Source organism: Pseudophryne corroboree, chromosome 2 (genome assembly GCF_028390025.1).
Source record: "Pseudophryne corroboree isolate aPseCor3 chromosome 2, aPseCor3.hap2, whole genome shotgun sequence".
NCBI classification, from domain to species: Eukaryota; Metazoa; Chordata; class Amphibia; order Anura; family Myobatrachidae; genus Pseudophryne; species Pseudophryne corroboree.
Window position 1 is genome coordinate 1004483277 of NC_086445.1, and position 16059 is coordinate 1004499335.

The window sequence follows — 16059 nt, forward strand, 5'->3', positions numbered from 1 at the left end:
ACATGTTATATCTGCCCCCCCTGCAGTGCACATGGGGCCTAACTCAGAGCTGATCGCTAGGCTGCGTTTTCGTACAGTGGGCGATCAGGTCTAAACTGCGCATGCATATGCACCGCAATGCACAGGCGCGTCGCACAGTTACAAAGTGGAGCGCCGCTCAGCGATGGGTTTGTGGGATGGATCCATTCGCACGGGCGTTCGCAAGGAGATTGACAGATAGAAGGCGTTTGTGGGTGACAACTGACCATTTTCTGGGAGTGGTTGGAAAAACGTAGGCGTGTCCTAGCGTTTGCAGGGAGGGTGTCTGACGTCAATTCCGGTCCCGGACAGGCTGAAGCGTTCGCAGCGGCTGAGTAAGTCCTGGGCTACGACTGGGATGGGAGGCGACTATGCGACCTAGCGAGCGAACAGGTCTGAATTAGCCCCATGGTTTTGCCCACCTGCTAACAAATATGCTGCTACGATCAAAGTCCCTACACTGTTATCTATTTTTTAGTCTAAGAGCTTGCACATTCAAAAGCAAATACCAATGACTTCCCATTATCTCCAAAGGTCCCCAATCTTTAGACCTGAATTTATAACAAATGGATAATACAACAGAAGTGATCCAGACCTTGGGCTAGATTTACTAAGCAATATTACTAAGTGGAAGACAAGGAGTGATTTGCATTTAATATTACTGCTGTTGTAAATTTCAGGGCCAAAACAGCCTAGAATCGGTGGATTGCAGAAGGTGCCTCTGAGTAAATCTAGCCCCTTGCATTAAACACAGTATACTATATTTAAAACTACCAATAAGCTTATTACCTGTTGCTTCCACCATTCCTTCCAATATAACCACGATCTCTAGGTCTTCCTTTTGTAACTGAGCTTTTGAAATGTCCCAGAACGGGCTGTGTTCGTTGATTTCATGGCATATAATTAGGGGAGAAACTAAAAACAGGCGGTCATCCCCGGTATCATACCCAACATTGATGTCCGTTTGGTTGAGTGGTATGAACTCGCCCTCCTTTGTTTGTTTGGATTTGATCAGTTTGGCTCTGATTGATGCCTCCACAATATGAGAGTTCCTGAGATCTCCCACCCGGAACATCAGACACAGTTTCCCATCTCTCATGGAGACGACAGCGTTGGTTGAAAAGACCAAGGTCTCGGCCCTCTTCTTCGGTTGGGAAATTTTTACAAACATGCAGCCAACCATAAAGGCATTCACAATGGAACCTAAAACTGACTGTACTAAAAGAAGTATAATACCTTCCGGACACTTATCTGTGATGACCCTATATCCATAGCCAATAGTGGTCTCTGTCTCTATTGAGAATAAAAAGGCGGAAACAAACCCATTGAGGTTATCCACACATGGATTCCAGTCTTTGTCTTGCAAATGGTCCAGATCTCCTCGGATATATGCTATAAGCCACCATATCATCCCAAAGAACAACCACGTTATAGTGTAAACCATGACAAATATCAACAGGTTTAACCTCCATTTCAGATCCACCAGAGTTGTGAAGATGTCGGTCAGATACCGGTAGGTCTCTCTGACATTCCCATGGTGAACGTTGCATTTTCCGTCCTTGCGTACATATCTCTGGATTTTCCGTTTTGTGCACTTCTGTTTGGTGTGGTCCTCCCGGGCTTGTTTGGGGAGCTTCGGTTGCCGTATGGAGATGGGGGTCTCCACGTCTTGCTCCATCAGGGTTTCTTTGAGGCTTGGTAGCTGACAAAAAGAAACATAAAGGAAAAAAGTTAAAGCTTTAAGGTTATTATTGTGCCACAGGAAAGTGGTGCGTGTGGACTGTAGCCTTTATCAAACTTCTTCTGCAAAAGTACTGTATGATCTGAGCTGTAACAGGGAATTAAACTTAGAAAGGGCTATTTTCTACCAAAATATAAAAGTGTTAATGTACAGTAACCCATGGCAAGCAATCATACAACGTAAGTATTAAAGGGAAATGGCTGTTATTTATTGATTGATTGATTGATTGTGGTTGATTTGGTATCACAGAACTCATCAGTGCTGAACAGTATTCAAAATGGCATACAAAAATCAGGCACATATTATGCAGAGAAAATAAATGCAGACATGAAAATGAAGGGTAAGGAAGGTCCTGCACATGAAAGAGCTTACAATCTAATAGAATAAAGGCACGGCTGACTGAGATAAGAGGGGGAATGGGGCCTGGAGTGTACAATGTGAGGGTGTATATCTGGGTACACACTTCGATCACACGATATTGGCTGATCGGCCTAATGATTATATAAATGTATATGCAGGAAGGCTAGCCGATAATTGTCCCTGCAACGGTCGGATTGGGAGGTCTCATTTTAAATTTAAACTGCCCACCAGATCCATTGAAGAACCTACACACTTAGCTAGAAGTAGCTCAGTGTATACAGAGGTCACACTGATCGAATGAGCACTCCATGTATTAGAGCGCTTATCTGTTCTGCCAAGTGATCGGCATAGACTGTACCAGGCTTTAGAGTACAGTTGGCAGTAGGCTGAGGTCATATAAAGCAATGAGTATTGAGGTTTTGTAAATAGACTTGAAGGTATCTGAATAGTCTGGTCAGGATGTGGTTGGGAGCTCCATAGATGGGGAAAGAGAGATATCAGAGACACAGAGAGACTAGGTACAGACATGAGATGTGAAATATTTGAACTGGTGTTGTTGGGGGATTAATCAGTGAAGGTGATTGAATTTTGAAGGACTTTGGGAACCATGGTAGAGATTGTGGAGCCACAGCAGATAGTGGAAGTGGAGCAGAGATAACAAAGGAGAATTTTGTTAGGTACGATGCAAAACAGGAAAGAATTAAGGGAGAAATGTATCAAGCCGTCTAAAAAATGAAGAAGTGGACAAGTGAAGGAATTGCACATAAAAAAACTTCTAGCTAGTGTTTATCAAGTTACTGCTATAAAAAATTAGGTAGAAACAAGGCACAAGAAAGTGGATATGCAAGGCTGACTGTGAGTGTAAGGTCTGTCTACTTGTGTAAGCTGGTGAGCGAGGAAACAAAATGCTTCATGGGTGCAGGATGGAGGATGGAAACAGCGAAGGTGTAGTACTGATGGAAAAGGGAGAAATAGGATACCAGAGAGAGAAGAGGGGCAGGGGCAGCTCAAGAGAGGCGGTGGCCCATGTGCAGTCTCCTGGCTGGCACACCTCTCTCTCTCAAGATTGCATGTGCCTAGTAGATGCTGGCACTTTCCATTTTCCTGGTGATTTCTGCGGCATAGAAGGATCAAGTCTACGGGTGCAGGGTGTGCGATTTGTGGGCACTGCACACCCTGCACCCGTTATAGATACACCCATGAAGAGGGGTTTGAGAGAAGTGTGGTAAGAGTGAGTAGAAGAAAGAGATAATGGAAATGGAGTAATTGAATGGAGGAGTGATGAGAGACATGTATAATATGTGAATATGGACAAGCTAGGCAGAGAGTGGAAGGGACCGACTGAGCGAAGATGTACAGAGCAGAAGAAGAGTTGGGCACTCCTTAGTTGCCCCTATGACTGGAGTAATGGACTAGGCATCCTCTGTTATATGAATGCCTGCCACAGTTGACCTCAGTGGGTCCAGCTGCTGAATAGAGACGGTGGTCCATAAGATAATGGGGTAATTATGACCCATTCGCACGCAGCGGTTTATCGCTGCAGTGCGAACGGGTCCAGGATGTGCATGTGCGGCGGCCGCACTGCACGTGCGCGACGTTGCCCGGCGACAGGGGTCACCGGGTAACGTTGCGTCCTATGATGGAAGCGGTCGCAGAGCCGACCGCAAAGTAGATTGACAAGAAGAAGGCATTCCTGGGCGGATCCAGACAGTTGGCTGCCGTTTTCAGGGAGTGGTAAGGAAAACGCAGGCGTGTCCAGAAGAATGGAGGGCGGATGTCTGACGCATAGACCGTCACACAGGGTTAGTAGGTATAGGGCTAGTCTTGTTTTATGTGAAAATTTTTTAGCTTAGCAGGGCTGCAAAGCTAAAATACACTCCCCCATAGGCGTGTACCAGTTGATCGCAGCAGCAAAAAGTTGCTGGCTGCGATCAACTCGGAATGACCACCCATGTGAGACTCCGGGTGGAGAGCTGAGCTAAGGTTCAGCTATCTCCGTCCACTGCGGCTTTCATCTTTGGACTACAGGTGGCCTTACTGTATGTGCAACTGTACCTTGTCAGACAATCACAGAGTAATAATAGTTGGCTAGTTATTTATAGAACATGGCTTTCATAATAATACATTTAAAAAAATCAAATAAAACAAATGTTAAAATTTACAAAGCAAGAAACTATTATTTGTTAGCATTGAAAATTTAAATACGTTTCAATTTCAGAGACGGGCTTTGCAGTATAATCCGCATGGTAAAAATGACACTAAAATTGATGTTTGTAGGAATGCATTATGAAGGCTTACTTAGAGTTTGGATTTTTCCCTCCTGAATAGCGCTGTCGCCTTTTATCTTGTTACTTCTAAGAGAAGAAAGATTTTTAAAGGTGAGTGACTCAGTGTGCCAACCAATTCACTGCTTATTATCTGTAGCTGATACATGGGCTGATTCAGAGATGTGCGCGCATGCCACCGCAGCGGTGAATGTGTCCATCATGGATATGCGAAAATATGCAGCCTGAGACACATCTCTAAATTGGTCACTTTGTGAATAAATGCTCTTTGCGACAGACCAAAGATAATCGCTCAGCTGTGTAAGCATCGGCAATGTGTACAACAAAAACCAGGGCTGCCATCAGAAATGGTGGGGCCTGGAACTGACAAATTAGGCAGCCTGCCCCTCCCAAAAATGAAAAAAAAAAAAAAAAATGTATTTGAAAAATAATAATTATATATATATGTATATATATATATATATATATATATATATATATATAAAAAGTAGGGACAGCACTCAAGGCCACAGACAAAAAGCTTAAGGGAGGTGCAAGGCAGCAAAAATGATATAAAGGCACTCACTTGATCCAATGAAGGAAACAGTAAAACAAGCCAGCACTCACGGTTTTGATGCAAAGAGAAATCAAGGTTTATTCCATGTTGTCACAAGGAGCGTACATACAGGCACAGCCAACAGCCCGACAGCTGTTTTGACCAACTTAGGTTGTTCTCAGCCCCTGAGGACGACCTAAGTTGGTCGAAACAGCTGTCGGGCTGTGGGCTGTGCCTGTATGTACGCTCCTTGTGACAACATGGAATAAACCTTGATTTCTCTTTGCATCAAAACCGTGAGTGCTGGCTTTTTTTACTTTTTCCTTCATTGGATCAAGTGAGTGCCTTATATATATATATATATATATATATATATATATATATATATACTAGCTGTTCTACCCGTTCTTTGCATGGGAGTTTCTGATTGTCATGGTTGTACATGAGTGTTAATAATTTGGTAAGTATATAGAGATGTAAATTTGAGACATCTTAATGTAAGTAAATAGTAATCCATGGTTCTTGGCGTTACCCGAGGAGCTTCCGTAACAGAAATGGTAAAAAGTGACCATTTTTGAAGTTTATGAAATTCTACACACTGGAGGTGCAATCCAAATTTTGATCTGATTGTCCGTTTTGGCGTTATCGTTCACGCAACGCAAGCCACGCATCGGTAGTGACGTCATTATGTCAACCCCCTTTTCATCCCCTTAGCAGAGGTTTATTAACATTCTAATTACGTAGTTTTCCTATTTCCAACCTGAAGAATACGTTGTTATACAGATGGAGACTCGCTCATCTAGCCTTCTCTGCTGCGCCTAGGTGCACCGAGCTTTATTAGCATAAACCTTTTATCTATTGTTCTCAGCTGCAATACAATATAGAGAGAACAATACAGCAGGGGATTAAGTCATTACAGCACTGGCTCAGTTAATCCTATTAAAGGGACAGATGAGCAGGGCTCCATCTGTATTTCAGCTTCCTAAAATAATATCGGGAAGTAAGAGAATTAGTGGTGAGTCAGTGAGTGAGTGAGTGAGTGAGTGAGTGAGTGAGTGAGGGCTTTCACATTTTTATAGATAGATAGATATAAAAAATAAATAAAAATACATATATATTTAAAAGACATAAAATAAAAATAAAATAAATTAAATATATATATTAAAAAATACAAATATATATTTAAAATAAAAATAAAATTCCTATGCACATACGGAGCAACACCCCTTGCACCATATTAAGTCCCCACAGTAATGTCCCTGACACCATATTATGCCCCACAGTTATGCCCCTGTCACCATATTATGCCCCACACAGGAATGCCCCTGACAGCATATTATGCCCCCACATTAGTGCTCTTGTCACCGTAATCTGCCCACATACAGTAGTAATTATGCAGTACCTGCTTGTTGTCAGGGGTTCTGCTCGCTGTCAGGGGAATCCCCCCCACCCCCCATCTCTACTGCCAGAGCAAACTATTTGCGCTGCCTGCTTCAAGTAAAAAATTTAAAATGTCCCTCCAAAAATGGCTGCTGCCTCAGAGTAGACTGTTATTAAAGGTGCTAGAGTCTCCTCTGAGGCGGTGTTCATTTTGAGAGGGACATTTTCAATACAGCCTGTGGGTGAACGACGGTGGCGGACTGCGGCATGAGTAGCCTGGGCCCCCCCACCTCTCTGTTAGAGAGACCGGGCCCAGGACAGCTGTGCCTGCAGTACTCCCCTGATGGGGAGACAAGTATGGCTGCCAGCCGCTCTCACAGACTCTCAGCGGGTCATTGTGTTGTGTACATTATACAAAGGCTCTGTGGTTTTTTGATGGCAAAGGAAGGAAAAGGAGGGGAAATATTTTACAGTACATGAACCGACTGAGCTCAGAGGCACGTTTCAAAATCTCTCTGCTCACTACAAAGTGACTGACATTATTGTTATGTGATATTGTGAAAACCATACAGAATTATAAATCATTAATAGGTGCCATACGAAACAAACCAAGGCAAATGCTTATTATCAAGCTTTATATATACTCCCACAGTGATTTAAGTAAAGGGGACATCTATAGACTCCCCTATCCAGCCACAGAGAAGACCATGGTAGCATTACCCGGACATCTATAGAGTCCCCTGTCCTACCACATAGAAGACAATGGTATCATTATCCGGACATCTATAGAGTCCCCTATCCAGTCACAAAGACCATGGTATCATTACCCGGACATCTATAGAGTCCCCTATCCAGAAGACCATGGTAGCATTATCATAGTTACATAGTTTCTGAGGTTGAAAAAAGACAATTTGTCCATTGAGTTCAACCTGTTAGTGATCTCCTATACTTTTAACTGTGGTGAATGTTTAGCCATTATGTCTATTCCTTTTATTTTTTTTTACTATTGTGCATGATTTATCCACCATAACCCTCTATATCCTTATCCAATAGGAATTTATCTAGCCCATTCTTAAAAGCAATGGCCGAGTCCGCCATTACTACTCTCTCAAGCAGTGAATTCCAAATACGTATTGTCCTTACTGTGAAGAAACCTTTCCGTCTCTGTGTGCGAGATCTCCTCTCTGCTGACCTAAGCGGGTGTCCTTTGTGTTGATTTTACCAAAAACAAATCCCCGCTAGCTCTGTGTATTGTCCCCTTATATATTTGTAAATGTTGATCATGTCCCCTCTTAATCTCCTTTTTTCCATGTCGACATGCCTATCCTAGCAAGCCTTTCCTTGTATTCGAGCATCTCCATCCGCTTAATTAATTTTGTCACCCGTCTCTGAACCTTTTTTAGTTCTAGGATATCCTTTTTGTAGTATGGTGCCCATAATTGTGCACAGTATTCAATATGTGGCCTCACTAGTGATTTATATAATGGGAGTATAACATTCTCATCCCTTGCATCAATTCCCCGCTTTATGCATGCTAATACCTTGTTTGCCTTATTTGCTGCATTCCTAGTTTGGGTACTACTGCTAAGTTTGTTATGTATGTGAACACCTAAATCTTTTTCCTGTACAAAATCCCCTAGTTTTTCCCATTTAGTATGTAGGTAGTATTATTGTTCTTGCTACCGAAGTACATTACCTTACATTTGTCTATATTGAACCTCATTCTCCATTTTGCTGCCCATGCTTCCAGTTTAAATATGTAGTTCTGAAGAGACTCAGCATACGAATTTATAACCTTACAAGGTTTGGTATCGTCTGCAAAAATAGACACCATGCTCTCTAGACCTACGTCTAGATCATTTATGAAAATGTTGGACAATAGTGGTCCAAGTACAGACCCTTGTTGCACACCACTTAGTACTTCAGACCATTTCGAAAAAGTTCCATTTACCACCAGCCACAGAGAAACCCATGGTAGTATTAACCGGCCATCTATAGAGTCCCCCATCCATAAGACCGTGGTAACATTACCCAGACATCTACAGAGTCCCCTATCCAGTCACAGAGAAGACCATGGTAACATTACCCAGGCATCTATGGTGTTCCCTGTCATGCCACAGAGAAGACCATGGTAGCATTAACTGCCCATCTAGAGAGTCCCCTGTCCAGTCACAGAGAAGACCATGGTAGCATTCCCCGAACATCTATAGCGTCCCCGATCCAGTCACAGAGAAGACCATGGTAACATTACCCGGTCATCTATAGAGTCCCCTGTCCAGTCACAGAGAAGACCATGGTAGCATTACCCGGACATCTATAGTGTCCCCTATCCAGTCACAGAGAAAACCATGGTAGCATTACCCAGACATCAATAGCGTTCCCTATCCAATCACAGAGAAGACCATGGTAGCATTATCCAGACATCTATAGCGTCCCCTATCCAGTCACAGAGAAGACCATGGTAGCATTACCCAGACATCTATAGAATCCCCTATCCAGTCGCAGAGAAGACCATGGTAGCATTACCTGGACATCTATAGTGTCCCCTATCCAGTCACAAAGAAGACTATGGTAGCATTACCCAGACATCTATAGAGTCCCCTGTCCAGTCACAGAGAAGACCATGGTAGCATTACCCGAACATCTATAGCGTCCCCTGTCCAGTCACAGAGAAGACCATGGTAGCATTACTCAGAAAATCCAGTTCACTTCCTAGATACATTGTATTTTGCAAGAAACCATCTATAAATGCAGAATTTCGCCAATTCAAGTAAATACGCATTAACTTAGAACATTGTTCATTACTGATGAAGGAAAATAGGTTTGATGTACAGTACATGTTGAGCAAACAGAACTGACTTACAATAAAAAAAAACTAGGGATGAAATTGGCGTTGCCCCTGGTATGCCAAGAGCATGCCCCCATATACCCATCACTCTACATCCCTTTTGCAAAGCCACAATGCTGTAAATCACCTCTAGCTGCTTTAGAGATAATATAACTAGCAGAAGGTGGGTGTTATGAAGCAAAAATACTGTGTGACTAAAATACAGGTTGGTTACAGTTGTTCTTTTGTATATTTGCAAGAGTTCCTCCATGAATATAAACTCTCTGAAAGGGGACATGTATTTTTTATGATACACTCTCAGGAAAACACAACAGACAGATTTTAGGCATCTACGGAACTGCAGAACTCGCTCAGTAAAATGACTTCCTAATGTTGCTTGTGCACCAACATGAACAGCATTGAAATGATAAAACGTAGGCTGCCTACGGAATGCAATGGAACTGAACCTGTTAAATACTGTATAATATAGAGCTATACAAAGAGCTGGGTCAATTATTATTTTAATGAGACAGAAATTTAAAATTCTGAGTTTATAGGTTTTTTTAAAAAAAAAAAACCTACACGGAATTCTATGATAATGTGTTTTTCTTACTATGCTCAAGGGCAATGTGGATGGGAAAGAGACATATAACAACTTTACTAGTGGAAATTGGGTCACTTTGGAGAAATGTGCGGACTTAATGCAGCCAAACATTATGCATTTTTCATAAATCACAAAACTATTGGTGTCTGTTTGTAAACCTCCAATGTTAGCCTTCCGTGGGTCAAGTTATGGAGATGAACTGGGGCCCTTCTAGGTACTCCCGGGCTCATGGAGAATCTTTTTTTATGATTTACTATTTTTATCTCTTCATTAGGATCCGTGAGCTTATATGAAGCCAGGGCAATTGTAGATTAGGTGTCACAAGGTGCAGTTGTTAGAACTTGATTTAATCTGAATGGGATTCTGATTGCTGGATAGAAGTGTTAGGTTGAACGTACAGAGTGGTCACTGGAGCCATGGTTCGTTACACAATAGTGGAAGAAAGAGATCCACGCTTTCCCACATAAGGCTCTTACAGTATGTATAAGATAGTAGTATTTGCTGCCACTTAAGGGAAAAAGTGGAAACCACTTGCGAAACGCGTAACAAGTCTATGCAACTTTTCAATGTGCCAAAATCAAGCTGATGTATTTCTATACAGTATTTGGATAACAGAACCTTTTGTTTATATTATATTTCTGATGAACGCCCAATACATTTTTAATTATTTCTAAAAATGGGACTCACTTTTATTTGGTTAGAACCTGCACCAAAAGTGATAAGACTATAGTACCAGATCAGAACCGCAGACAAGGAGAATCCAGGAAGTATGGTCAGTGTGAAAGAGCAGAAGTTGGTACACATCAAGTGAGTCTACCGGGAGGGAGATGTTGTCAAAGGGCAAGATCGGGGTTCAGTTCATGTGAGGCAATACACAAGGACAGACAAGCAGACAGTTAAAAATCTGAGGGACGTGGTCAAAACAGAACCAGCGGTCTAGGTAATGGGAAAATAGCCAGATACAACCAGTAGCTCTTGCAGTAATCAAGTACTATAATGCGCAGTTTCACCTGAGCTAGTTCATAGGATGAGCTTTAGTGTGCACTAGCGGACAATGGCTGCAAACTGCCATAATCCATACAGGCAGACAAACCAGAACCAAGTAACCCACAGCGTATATGAGCCGTATCACCGCAGAGAATGCTCACCGGCAACAGTCTCTGAGAGACTATAACTAGCAACACCATAGTAAGCACCACTTGGGAAATAAGAGGCAAAAGTGGTATTATCTCTGGGAACAATGGACGGGACAACCATGGGACAACCATTGGGCTTCAAATTACTGGAGGCTAGATAGGTGAAGCCCTACAAGAGCTTCTAATCCAAATGGTGATTTAGGAGGGCGAGAGACTCCCTCATTTCAAAAACTCTGACGTCATCAACGTGAAAGCAATGATGACAATCATAGGGTAAAAATTAAGATGCCAATAGGTGAAAAATGATGATGATGATGATGATGATGATGGTAAGGTAAATAAGGATGATCACAATTATGATTATAAGGTGAACGCAGTTATCTTCAACATAACAATCTCTATGATAATATCTACATTGCCAGCCTCCTACTGTAAATGGTTATAAATCTGGTCCAAGGTTCTGGAGGGCTTCATTTAAAATGTATGATCTAATAATGGACAGATTATTACAAAGTTAAGAAATTTGTGGCTTACATGCCCTGTTAATAGGCGGGAGTTCCCGCTGCTGCAGGATTGACAGCTGTATTTAATAAGAAAAAAGCCCAAGGGAGGGACCCACCAGACTTATGTGTAACAGACGTTAAAGGGGACGTTTAGGGTTAAATGAAAAACAAAACAAAACCAGAAATTAGTTATGTACGTTTTTTTGTCATTTTTGTCACCTTTTTTTTAAAGTAATAAAAATCTTTTTGCCAGCCCTTTATTCTTTAATACATTTCAATGGGCCAATTTCCCTAATTTTACCCACCAAGGACTATTTGAAAGCGCACCCTATGTGCGTCACAAAATGCCGTTATTCTGTGTGTTCCTAGATGGTCAGTCCTGCAAATTAGGGTGCAGAACTACTCTGTGTGCATGTCACTAGATCTATTAATTTAATATGTTAATCATTTTTTATTTACTTGTCATAAACATTTACCTATGGGTTCACTTAGGCCTAAATCATTTCCAATCACTTATTTTTAATAGATGGACTGCAGCGGGAGGATGGGACCATCATAGTGCTAGGTAGCTGGCAGGGGGAGTAGTACCACAGGAAAATTGCCTATTGGTGTGAAAAATGTGAAATATAATATGTCGCCAGGAGGGACTGTGTCTCCTCAGGATTATTACAATAGTGATTACTTGTGTGTACAGTATATAAATGAACACAGAAAAGCAAAGACAGGAATTTATGTGCCGGCTATTCTCGTATAGATGTAGAAACGTACTTACTGCAAAATCTCTTAGAATGCATTAAAGTGTTTGATTTATCAGATCCCCACTACTAGCTCCAGTGCCCAGCTAACACTCATTAAGTACTGAAAGTATAGCGTCTCCCCTCCCCCATCTGTCCTCCTATAGAGTCTGCACACATTGCCAGTTTAACGACTGGGTGGCCTGGCCAGGGCGGTTACCCAAGGGCCATCAAAAGGTGCCATCTGTGTTTTTCATGATAGCAGGAAACAATTGCTGTAAGCCATTGATGGTTTGCACCATTGATGACCATTTCAGTCACAGTGCCGGCAGCGGCTGAAGGCAATACAAACGGCGGTGGGCAAGTGGGGAAGGGGTGGAGTTATGCAGACCACAACAGGGTGGAGCCACAGTGCAAACAGAGGCTGGGCGGTGGGACACATAAGTGGGATCCAATTGAAGAATTGGGTGAGGCAATGTGGGATCACCGGGGTGTGGAGCTAAGCTCCATACCCTCTGGCGCTGTGGGAACAAAAAAAACCCCAAAAGATTGGTACCCTGTACATTATACTTTTCAAAAACATCGCCAGTATATCATATCAACATTTTATTGGTGGAGGCCCCCACAAGTTACTTTAGTTGCCCTATGGCTCCCACAAGCCTTGATCCACCTCTGGCTGCACATGCCTCGGTAATTGCTGCCCAGACTTGGCATGTTGTCGGCAGAGGGTGCGCATAGCTTTCTGTGGACATTGCATATTGCTCAGCCACAGCCATTGGTTAGTGCACTGGTGCTTGTCCTGTCTGCTCATTCATAAAATAGAACGGTGATCACTAATATATGTTGTATATACAGTGCACACGGAAAGTATTCACTGTGCTTCACTTTTTCCACATTTTGTTATGTTACAGCCTTATTCCACTATTTTTTTAAGTGCCATCCTGCCTGACACTGCAGTGCCACTCCTAGATGGGCCAGGTGTTTGTATCGGCCACTTGGGTCGCTTAGCTTAGCCATCCAGCGACCTTGGTGCACCTCTTTTTTTCTTTGCATCATGTGCTGTTTGGGGACTATTTTTTGAAGTGCCATCCTGTCTGACACTGCAGTGCCACTCCTAGATGGGCCAGGTGTTTGTGTCGGCCACTTGGGTCGCTTAGCCATCCAGCGATCTTGGTGCACCTCTTTTTTTCTTTGCATCATGTGCTGTTTGGGGACTATTCATACTTGCCTACCTGACCCTCTCCATGAGGAGAAAATGCTCTGTTCCTCGACTTCCCTGGTAATGTATGATTGCCATCACCTGTGGTGAGCTAGTTAATTGATAAAAAAAAGGTGTTTCACCACAGGTGATGTCAATCATACATTACCAGGAAAGTCCAGGAACAGAGCATTTTCTCCCTCATGGAGAGGGTCAGGTAGGCACGTATAGGGGACTATTTTTTTAAGTGCCATCCTGTCTGAAACTGCAGTGCCACTCCTAGATGGGCCAGGTGTTTGTGTCGGCCACTTGGGTCGCTTAGCTTAGTCATCCAGCGACCTCGGTGCAAATTTTAGGACTAAAAATAATATTGTGAGGTGTGAGGTGTTCAGAATAGACTGGAAATGAGTGGAAATTATGGTTATTGAGGTTAATAATACTATTGGATCAAAATGACCCCCAAATTCTATGATTTAAGCTGTTTTTGAGGGGTTTTTGAAAAAAAAAAAACACGAATCCAAAACACACCTGAATCCGACAAAAAAATTTCAGGGAGGTTTTGCGAAAACGCATCCGAATCCAAAACACGGCCGCGGAACAGAATCTAAAACCAAAACACAAAACCCAAAAAATTTCCGGTGCACATCTCTCGTACATAAGTATTCACATCTTTTGCCATGAAGCTAAAAAATTGAGCTCAAGTGCATTCTGTTTCCACTGATCATCCTTGAGATGTTCCTACAGCTTAATTGGAGTCCACCTGTGGTAAATTCAGTTGATTGGACATGATTTGGAAAGGCACACAGCTGTCTATATAAGGTCCCTCGCTTGACAGTGCATGTCTGAGCACAAACCAAGCATGAAGTTAAAGGAATTGTCTGTAGACCTCCAAGACAGGATTGTCTCGAGGCACAAATCTGGGGAAGGGTACAGAAAAATATCTGCTGCTCTGAAGGTCCCAATGAGCACAGTGGCCTCCATCATCCGTAAATGGAAGAAGTTCGGAACCACAAGGACTCTTCCTAGAGCTGGCCAGCCGTCTAAACTGAGCGATCAGGGGAGAAGGGCCCTAGTCAGGGAGGTGACCAAGAACCCGATGGTCACTCTGTCAGACATACAGCATTCCTCTGGGGAGAGAGGATAACCTTGCAGAAGGACAACCATCTCTGCAGCAATCCACCAATCAGGCCTGTATGGTAGAGTGGCAAGACAGAAGCCACCCCTTAGTAAAAAAGCACTTGGCAACCCGCCTGGAGTTGGCCAAAATGCACCTGAAGGAGTCTCAGACCACGAGCAACAAAATATTCTGGTCTGATGAGACAAAGATTGAACTCTTTGGTGTGAATGCCAGGCGTCATGTTTGGAGGAAACCAAGCACCGCTCATCACCAGGCCAACACCATCCCTACAGTGAATCCTGGATACAACCTGCTCCAGAGCACTCTTGACCTCAGACTGGGGTGACGGTTCATCTGTCAGCAGGACAACGACCCTAAGCACACAGCCAAGATATCAAAGAAGTGGCTTCAGGACAACTCTGTGAATGTCCTTGAGTGGCCCAGCCAGAGCCCAGAATCCAACTGAACATCTCTGGAGAGATCTGAAAATGGCTGTGCACCGACGCTTCCCATCCAACCTGATGGAGCTTGAGAGGTGCTGCAAAGAGGAATGGGCGAAACTGCCCAAAGATAGGTGTGCCAAGCTTGTGGCATCATATTCAAAAAGACTTGAGGCTGCAATTGCTGCCAAAGGTGCATCAACAAAGTATTGAGCAAAGGCTGTGAATACTTATGTACATGTGATTTCTTAGTTTTCTATTTCTAATAAATTTGCAAAAATAAATAAAAAAACCTTCTTTCATGTTGTCATTATAGGGTATTATTATTATTATTATGTGTAGCATTTTGAGGGAAAAAATGCATTTATTCCATTTTGGAATAAGGCTGTAACATAACAAGGGGGGTCATTCCGAGTTGTTCGCTCGCTAGCAGATTTTAGCAGCATTGCACACGCTAGGCCGCCGCCCTCTGGGAGTGTATTTTACCTTAGCAGAATAGCGAACGAAAGATTAGCAGAATTGCAAATAGAAAATTCTTAGCGGTTTCTGAGTAGCTCCAGACCTACTCACAGATTGCGATCAGCTCAGGCCGTTTCGTTCATGGTTTGACGTCACAAACACGCCCTGCGTTCGGCCAGCCAATCCCCCGTTTCTCCAGACACTCCCGCTTTTTTTCCTGGCACGCCTGCATTTTTCCGCACACTCCCAGAAAACGTCCAGTTTCCGCCCAGAAACACCCACTTCCTGTCAATCACACTCCGATCACTTCAACGATGAAAATTCTTCGTTCGGACGTGAGTAAATCTACTAAGTTTTGTGCTAAAATACTTAGTGCATGCGCACTGCGTACCATGCGCATGCGCATTTTTGCCTTAATCGTTCCGTTGCGAAAATCGGCAATGAGCGAACAACTCGAAATGACCCCCAAAATGTGGAAAAAGTGAAGCACTGTGAATACTTTCCAGATGCACTGTAAAAACATTATCTTATTATTTTTTTTTCACGTTGTCATTATGGGGTATTGTGTGTAGAATTTTGAGGGAAAAAATGAATTTATTCCAGCTTGGACTAAGGCTGTAACATAACAAAATGTGGAAAAAGTGAATCGCTGTGAATACTTTCTGGATGCGCGGTAAATGATAAGCCATACTTGCCTACCCTCCCAGAATGGCCGGGAGGCT

The 16059-nt window shown here is 42.9% G+C and overlaps 1 protein-coding gene across 1 annotated transcript in view; it reads right to left on the reverse strand.

Annotated features, from left to right (window-relative positions):
- Positions 1-16059, reverse strand: part of KCNJ6 (potassium inwardly rectifying channel subfamily J member 6) — a 371462-nt gene that overhangs the window by 71079 nt on the left and 284324 nt on the right. Inside the window, exon 2 of the mRNA XM_063956569.1 lies at positions 808-1720. Within this exon, the coding sequence (XP_063812639.1) occupies positions 808-1696 (889 nt within the window). The 5' untranslated portion in view covers positions 1697-1720. The remainder of the gene's footprint in view (positions 1-807; positions 1721-16059) is intronic.